The sequence below is a fragment of the Etheostoma spectabile genome, chromosome 14, assembly GCF_008692095.1.
Source record: "Etheostoma spectabile isolate EspeVRDwgs_2016 chromosome 14, UIUC_Espe_1.0, whole genome shotgun sequence".
Classification (NCBI taxonomy): Eukaryota; Metazoa; Chordata; class Actinopteri; order Perciformes; family Percidae; genus Etheostoma; species Etheostoma spectabile.
The window spans coordinates 15,409,462-15,418,463 of NC_045746.1; the positions used below are offsets into that span (position 1 = coordinate 15,409,462).

At 41.1% G+C, this 9,002-nt stretch overlaps 1 protein-coding gene across 7 annotated transcripts in view; it reads left to right on the plus strand.

Moving 5' to 3' along the window:
* Positions 1-9,002, plus strand: part of rbms3 (RNA binding motif, single stranded interacting protein) — a 277,803-nt gene that overhangs the window by 243,581 nt on the left and 25,220 nt on the right. For all 7 annotated transcript variants that reach the window (XM_032535593.1, XM_032535585.1, XM_032535590.1 and 4 more), the window contains one exon: positions 5,291-5,334. In XM_032535593.1, the coding sequence (XP_032391484.1) occupies positions 5,291-5,334 (44 nt within the window). The remainder of the gene's footprint in view (positions 1-5,290; positions 5,335-9,002) is intronic.

The following is a 9,002-nucleotide window of genomic DNA, read 5'->3' on the forward strand; positions in this document are numbered from 1 at the left end:
ACACACACACACACACATACACACACATTCAGTGAGGCTGACAGTTATGCTGAAACTGCAAGGTAAGGGAGACCAGGATAGATGAAATGTTTGTCCTTCAGAAGATACATGCTCCGTGTGTGGGTGGGAGAGTTGCTGTGTGTGCGTGTTTGTGTGTTTGGAAGGGGCTGGTGGAGTATTACACTAGCCGTGTGTGTTTGTGTCTGTCTATCACATGTTCAGCAGCCCTAACACCTATAAGCCAGTGAAGCGTGTTTAACCTAAATCACATTGCTACATCCCTTCGCAGGCCCACACATTGACAGGGTCAGCTCAGTTGACTGGAGTTAGAGTGAGAAGATTGTGTATGTATGAGTGTGTGTGTAATAAGGATAAAGGAAAAAATCCTACACTGTCAAAATGGAGGAAACCCCACTTTTGTCCTTCTGTTGTATTATTCCACACACATTATCTTTTCCGCATTAAACACACTTGATCCTTTGAAACTTTACAGCTGCGTACCGTGTCACACCAATCCTATGACTAGTATATGTTTATAGACTAGTAATTTGCTTTTTCCAAATATGTTCTGGAGGAAACATAAATTGCTGCCTAGATAACTTTCGCCGGCAACATTTTTCTTTTCCAGGAAATTTAAAAGTCATATTGAAGAGGTCATAGCAGGTGGCACAAAGCACAAAGGACTTTAAGACTTGAGACCCCATGACCGCCTCATGCTATAAGTCATCATTGACTTTTACTTACATTTATTAAGATTGCAATCTCTTTGTAACTTTAACCAAGTGCTTTGAGTTACCTCAGTATAACCATAAAAGATTTTGCAGTTACAGTTTGCAGATACTGTACAATAAATTAAAAGCATTCTTTTTTATTTGGATAAAAAACATAATTCGATCAGCAATAATGTCTTTGTTAATGTACTGTAGATCAATTTTATATGTATGCCGGTTCAAAGTGCCCATATTATGAAAAAATCACTTTTTGGGGTGTTATTTTGTGTCTCTGGTACTTCCACATGTATACAAACTTGAAAAAAACTATTCATGTTGTATTGAGTAAGATATGGGTTTCGGAAAGTGTCCTGCATTCAGTCTCTGGGTGAGCTGTTCAAAATCTGCACGGCTTTCTATGTAACTAGCCGAGACATAGTGGCTAACCGTAGCACATGCTAGCACTAGCATCCTAGCTCGTTCTCAATGGCAAAACACTGCTACAACATGCACTAGTTCACCATAATCTACAAAAAAACTCCTTATGTGCCCCTGTTCAACAAGTTCCACACTTGTTCCACAAGTGTGCCCTCGTTCTCCCAGCTAATTCTGCCTTGTACTGACCAAAGTTGGAGAAAGAGTTATCTAGCTGATGTGATCTTACCGAGCTACTGGGCATGTGCCACTCCCAACAAAGGTAGTATAGAAGTAAGATGCCTCACGTTGTAGCTAAAGCAGGTGAGATGTCTCACTCTGTAGCTAAAACAGAGACCTAAACACACAGGGTGAAAACAGGATCTGTAGCAATGTGCGGTACAACAAAAATATGGTGTTTTTGTAAAATAAAAACATAAAAACCGTAACCCTATTCTGGTACAACCTGAAAATACAATTATGAACTTGAAAATGTGCATAATATGGGCGCTTTAAATGAATAAATAAACGGCATCACATATACAGTAGGGAGAGAGAAGAAAGAAAATGAGAAGGGTACAGAGCATTAAATCCTATATTAAATTATGTGTCCATCTTAATGCTAATAGTGATCACCAGTTCAAAGAATAAGGTTAAGTTTAGGTTGAGATTTTAATGCTTGGCATATAGCAGAGACTATTAACATTAGGGTTAAAGGACTCAGCTTCATTTAAACCTGGTATGAACATGCAATCAAACACTGGATATTGATATCTGAACACACAGTAGGTATTTGCATTCACACCTGGTATTAATAAGCATTGTCAATGTTATCTCCATTCTGCCGACAGTGTGAACTGTCATCTGTAGCGTTTTTCGTTTTACTTAGCTTGCTTAAGAGAGCAAAAGGAAGCAGATTAAAGTGACCTTACATTCACACCTGGCTAAAATCTGAACAGAATGCAAGTCAGACAACCTCCAGATATGGTCTGCCTTGTGTGTGTGTGTTTGTTTGTGTGTGTGTGTGTGTGTGTGTGTGTGTGCGTGTGTGTGTATGTCCTTCTAGTCATTGATCAGCTGTACAGGCAGGGCATGGGAAGATGGGAGATAGGTATCACATGTTAGTCCATTTATCAGAGCTGAAGCAATTCCTCACCTCGCTCCCAAGTGCTAGACAGATGAAGGGGAGCCACAGCCCACGCCATCCACGACTCTCTCTCCATGTCTCTTTACCTTCTCTGTCTACAGTATATTTCACTCTGCTGGTACTCTTTCTCTCACTCTCCTCTCTTTAAGCAATCTGTCCTTCTTGCCATCTTCCCAGATCCCACAGCAACATATGGAGGGAGAGAAAGAAAGAGAGAGGGAACACATTGCATGATCAGTCAGGAGTTACAAGGGGTTGAGTGCTGCAGGGTTTGCTGATGGTGAGGATTGAGAAATATATGACAGATTTTCTTGTAAACTACCCAAAGTGGGAGTCTAGAAAGTGCTGTCTCAGGCTGACAAACATATTAGTCACTGCATTTTTTACTGCTGCACACATGCAGACAGACACGAGTGCCATGGGTGCTCATTCTTTTCTCTCTCTCGCTCTCTCGCTCTCTTTTCACTTTCCAGCTCTTTTTCACAAACACACACTCCTACACACAAAACTTTCAAAGTCACACTTCTCAAGCACCTACTCTAGAGAAATAAGTGAAGATGAAAAAAACATTTGGCTTTCCACTCTGTGTGAAAGCCGGATGTTTTTGTGCATGTGGCGCAAAGATACGATGGCTCGGCTCAGTTTTCCAGCATAAGAACAGTACAGCACAGGTGTCCTTACAGCTGCCCAATGTAGGCTGCCCTCACCTGACCCTTTTTCAGGATCTGTGCGTTGAACAAATGGATGCTTAACGTACATTTAGCAAAATACAGTAACACAAAATAGATTGTTTACAGCCAAAAGCACAGATAAAAGGTTCTTAATACAAGATCATTATTTACAACTTCCAAAACTTGAGCAGCAGCCACAGACTCATTCTGTGCTGCTTTTTTTGCCACGATCCAGCTGTCATGATACCACATTTTGTAATTTTTTTTGGGTATCATTATGCAAAATGTTTTAAATTCAAAATCTTTGGAAAAACGTTTTCTGTTAAATCATCATATTTACTTAATAAACTAAGGAACTCGGTTTAGCATGCAAAAAAATGAACATATGTACTTTAGCTACTCCGTGTTTGAAAGCCTAGTCTGTTTGTGGCATCTTTTCTCAGGGTCAAGCTTTGTTCACAGGACTTGTGTTGTATCAAGCAGTTTTTTTAGTCTTGAATCACACTCAGTCAAAAAAACATACACAGTCTGTCTCTGTCTTTTCCTTTCTCTTTACGGCAGAGCCAAAAGCTGACTGCATCAGTAATGCATTGAGTAAGTCATTGGCCATGCAGAGTCTCCGGTCAGGAGCTTCTCTGCTGTGGAATTCATCAGCACATGAAACCAAGGGCAGCACTTAGGGGAGTTATCAGCCTCATCAGACAGCTGCCACGGCTATTACCGCGCATATGAACAGACACTCGCACACACAAACATGGAATCTTGATCTCACATTAAGTGTAAAGAAAGTGTATAAATGCACGCATGGTGACTTTTGCACATATCAACTCACAGACAGGAACATCATTAAATGCTGAAGGTGACAATACACAACGTTGAATGTATTTAAATAACATAAGGTCAAGTCCTTTCATTGGCCTATACAGCTTCACATGAAATGTGAAAGCCTTTTTAAGCTAGTGTAGTTGTGCAAAAGCACTCTCACAGAAATTCAACAGAAGGCCGACCACCGCTCACGCATACGTCCACCCGTCTCTACTCATTGGATATAGAGTCTCTGTTTTTGCTCTCTGGTGTGGGTTTGGTTTAGGCTCACTGATCTCCCTTGCTCCTCTGAGCCAATATTCCTTTACCAGTTTAGCTCAGTGTAGGTAGCCCTCTGGAGGAACAAGGGCAAAAGAAGTGGTACGTAAAAACGGGAGGAGGGTAGATTAAGAGATGAGGGATGGTGGAAGGTAGGGAGAGAAAGGAAGAGAACACAAGATGATGGAGAAAGAAAGAAGACAGATGGAGAGAGACAGAGAGTGTGTGTGTGTGTGTGTGTGTGTGTGTGTGTGTGTGTGTGTGTGCGCGCGCACGCGCGCTGATGAAATCTGCCGTCCTCAGCAGCCTACCGTTAAAAGAAATCGGATTAGCTCTCCTCCGGGAGAGAACCTTCAGGAATGCAGATGACGGATTGCGGCGCACAGGTTTCTCTCCTGGACTCTAAGAGGGCCTCACACACACGCTTACACACACACACCATCAGCAGACAAAGAACTCGGTTTTCCGTTCACTCCTTTTCTCTCCAAAGGGCATTTCTTTATTCCCTCTCATTCATAAATACATGATTGTACGTGATTGAAATAGAAAAAAAGAGGCGTCCTCAATACTGATTCTCTTTGTCCTATTGACAAAAGCTTTTCCCTACATTGGTTTTGTCACTAGTCAGTTTTTTTCAAATCAAAAATGAGTTGATTTTGATTTGATTGAATTGGTTTTGAACAAAAGGAATCAGGGTATACATTGCTTTATCCCCTAAGTACAATAAAAGCACAGCAAATTATCTTGGTGACATTGGTGCAGGAACATATTTACAGAGACATTCAGAACATACCGGCACAATATAACACACAGGCGACAGACAGTGGCTGAATGCGGTCCAATGTAGTGTATATATACTATTCCACTTAGACCAACATATTAATCTTATCTAGACAAAGGTACAGCCAGAATGGAAAACAGGGGAAACAACAAGTTTGGCTCTGTCCAAAGATTAAAAAAATTAAGCTGCCTACCAGCACCTCTACAGCTCTCTATTTAACACATTCTATTATTTGTGCTAAAAACTAAAACTAAAAACACTCTTTTCATCTACTCTAAAAAAGCAATTGAACACATTTTCTAAAGCACTGAACTATTATTTTAAATAGAAATATACAGAAAAAAAATATTTAATGATTAATAATGTTTGTTATGTCTTTTCATTTGTCACATTTTCCCTTGTTGCAGTTTAATGCCATGTCATATTTGTTCTGATTTAACTCTTTTCATTTGTGATTATTCCTGTATTTTCTTTTTTCTTTCAGACTGGCATGGCGCTAACATATGATCCCGCTGCAATGCAGAATGGGTAAGAGCTTGACGGTCAATCCATCCTTGGCACCAACTAATACACTCACTTCTTGGCTTATAGGACCCCAGTCAATACCACTGCCATATATGAAGATTAATGTAGTGGCTGCACTTTGTTACTGTTTGATTAGGACAATCTATAAGGACTTCAAATATCGGTTTTCATTTGTAGGGTCGGGTGAGAAATGGCATAAGGTAGCTGAGTGAGCTTGTGTGTGTTTACGTGGGTTTGGGTCTTAATGAATGTGTGTGTTTCTGTGTCTTTATGTCATGACCTAATGGTGCTGTGGAACTAAATGACCCGGTAACATGTTTTATTTTTCCCCATAGTACTTAGACAGGAAGGAGAGTGTTGAGGCTCCCCTCTATCTCCCTCTGGCCTCAGTCATTGACAGGAAGCTCCTCATTCCCCGCTTCCTGAACCACTTATCCCCCAATGACTAAAAAACTTGATGAATAGCAGCACTCATTACACACAGCCTGCCATGTAAAAGCCTGCTTTGATGCAAATCCACCAAATTATAATCCCACAGATATTTGTGATAAGTAACAGACCTGCTGGGAAAAGGAATGAGTCACTCGTAATATATTAAACCAGAACATTAGCTTAATGATCATGATCCAGAAAAATAGGGGAAAAGGGTTAATTATTCAAGTGCTAATGCAATGTAGAAAATTAAAAAAATAGAGTGAATCAGCTCACAAATAAAGTAGAAGTCTATAGTCAATTTAATTCATATGTTAATGCGAAGCAGAAAATAAAAATGCAGTTAAACTAAAAAATGTAAAACAAAAAGGCCACTTCACATTTGTCAGACTTCTTATTGGAACATTGAAATTCAAGTGCAAATTGGGATATCTATCTGTGCATTCATCCGTTTTCTGCCGCTTATACGGGTCGTGGTGACAGCAGCCTAAGCGAGGTAGTCCAGACATCTCTTATCCCCAGCAACGTCTTTCAGCTCCTTCTGGAGGATTCTGCCGTGTTACCAAGCCAGATGAGACATATTACATAAGATCTCTGGAGCGTACTGGGTCTATCTCTGGATCTTCTACCATTTGGAAAACCTCCAAAGTAAAGACGCCCTGGAGGCATCATGACCAGATGCCCGGACCACCTCGACTGGCTTCTTTTAACGCAAAGAAGCAGCGGCTCTACTCCGAGCTCCCTACAGATGTCCGAGGTCCTTGTGCTGTCTATCTACGAGTGAGCCCAGCTACCCTACGGAGGAAAACTCATTTTTGGCTGCTTGTATCCGCTATCTCATTTTTTTCACTACCCAAAGTTAATGACAGTAGGTGAGGGTTGGAATGTAGATTGACCGTTAATTCAACCCTTCTTCACCACAACAATCCAGTACAATGCCTGCATTACTGCTGACACCACACCAACCAACCTGTTGATTTCATGCTGCATTTTTACTCTCAAGTCCGGCAGATTTTTGAACGCCTTCCCTTGGCCAAGCAACTCACTTCCAACCCCGACGGAGCAATCCACTGTTTTCCTGTAGAGAACCGTGGCCTCAGACTTAGAGGTGCAGACTTTCATCCTGACTGCTTCAAATTTGACTGCAAACTGCCCCAGTGTGTGCTGGAGGTCAAGGTCTGATGAAGAGAACAGTCCCTTTACTCAACACTCCTCCTCCAGGCTGCACCTTGAGATCCTATCTATTGAAATCAGAAACAGAATCGGTGACAAGGGACAACCCTGGCAAGTCACCCTTTTGAAAGAGTTTGACCTCATGCCAAAAAGACAGACACGGCTTTCTCTCCAACTTGTAGCAACAGCCCCAGTACTGCATAGTTCTGCTGTACCCCCCAAACACAACTCCAGAAACTTAGAACTAATCTGCCATGCCAGGGTTCATCAGCGTTGAGTCCCCATCTTTGCCTTCTGCCCGGCTGGAAATGCACCTGACCCCAATGCATATCCCTGTGGGTGGTGGGCTCACGGGGCAATTGGATTAATTCAAAATATTATTATAATGCGAATTACCTATATATATATATATATATATATTAGTACACACACACACACACGCTATTGTGGGACTGAGTTTGCATTAATACTGAAATACATTTGTCTGTATACTTTAAATGTAAATGGACTGTTCTTGTTTGGTGCTTTTCTAGTCTTAACGACTACTCAAAGCGCTTTTACGTCAAACAGGAACTATTCCCACGCATTCATACACTGTGGCCGAGGCTGCCGTACAAGGTGCCACCTGCTCATCAGATAAACACTCACACACATTTACACTCTGATGGCTCAGCATTCTCAGGGTTCAGTGTCTTGCCCATGGACACAGGGCCAGGGGATTGAACATCCAGCCTTTCGATTGGCAGGCGACCGCTCTACCAGGAGAGCAGCAAATAACTCTCTTTTTCTCTTCAAATATATGTTTTCTTTTCTTCAGACTTAATTAAAACCCAATTAGAATAGTTTTATTTTTATGAAGTGGTAACGCTTCCCTTTGCCACAATATGGGCTGACACATTTGATGAAAGTGACAAAATATAGAAATGCCCATATAAAACATTATTATTAACAATTATAGTCATGTTTTATCAGTTAATGGGTTGTCCATAAACAAAAATATATTTTTTCTATTGTTCCATTGTAAATTTACAATACATCATCCAACACAGTGATGTTACTCATGTTTGGGGTCAGTTAAACTCTAGAGAAGTTTCATTTCCTGTTTGTCCTCTTGGGAAGTAACTATTGTAAAACTCCAATAAGATAATTTCAAATCGATTTATTTGGGAGCTGTAGAGCTACGTGAAAAGAGCAGTATTTAAACATGTTTTACAGCTGGTAAAAGCATTTTCTGTAGTGAACTTCTGAAATTATCATCAGTTTTAAATCCTGTTTATAGCTATCCATGAAACATCAAGCTGATAATACAATTTGTTTGTGTGTGTGTGTGTGTGTGTGTGTGTGTGTGTGTGTGTGTGTGTGTGTGTGTGTGTGTGTGTGTGTGTGTGTGTGTGTGTGTGTGTGTGTGTGTGTGTGTGTGTGTGTGTGTGTGCGTGCGTGCGTGCGTGCGTGCGTGCGTGCGTGCGTGCGTGCGTGTGTGCGTGTGTGCGTTCAAACAGAACATGTGGGTTGAAATTTAACACAACATGAAGAGCTGATGCTGTATCTTAAAATGGAATGTGGGGTCGTCAAACCTAGTACATAACTTGTCTAATATCCTCGGCCAGTAATATGATCTTCAGCTAGGGTGACAGAGACTATTGGACATTTCACTTAGCCTCCCACGGGATCACAGTGACATTCGGTTGCTATAAACCTTCAGCAATGAGATAAAGTAGCGAAACAGACCACCTCACTTCTCTGCAGCTCATGTCAAACCTTCTTGAAATGCATTGAGTTTTCCACAAGCTCAGCCTATAAGCATGCTGCTTAAGCCAGCCAGGCAGGACGGCACAGTGTAGCCTTAATACTTGAATCCACATTGGAAAAAAATACAGACAACCTCCTACTTTATACAATGCCAAAGCTCAAATTGATGTGATAAAACCCGACTTTTCAATTGAGAACGCTATAAGACAATTCATGAAACTTTTACACAGGCATTCGAAATACAATATATGGTGTGTTTGCTCTGAACAAGCTGCAAGATAAATCAACAGTGTGTTCGTGTGTGTGTGTGTGTGTGT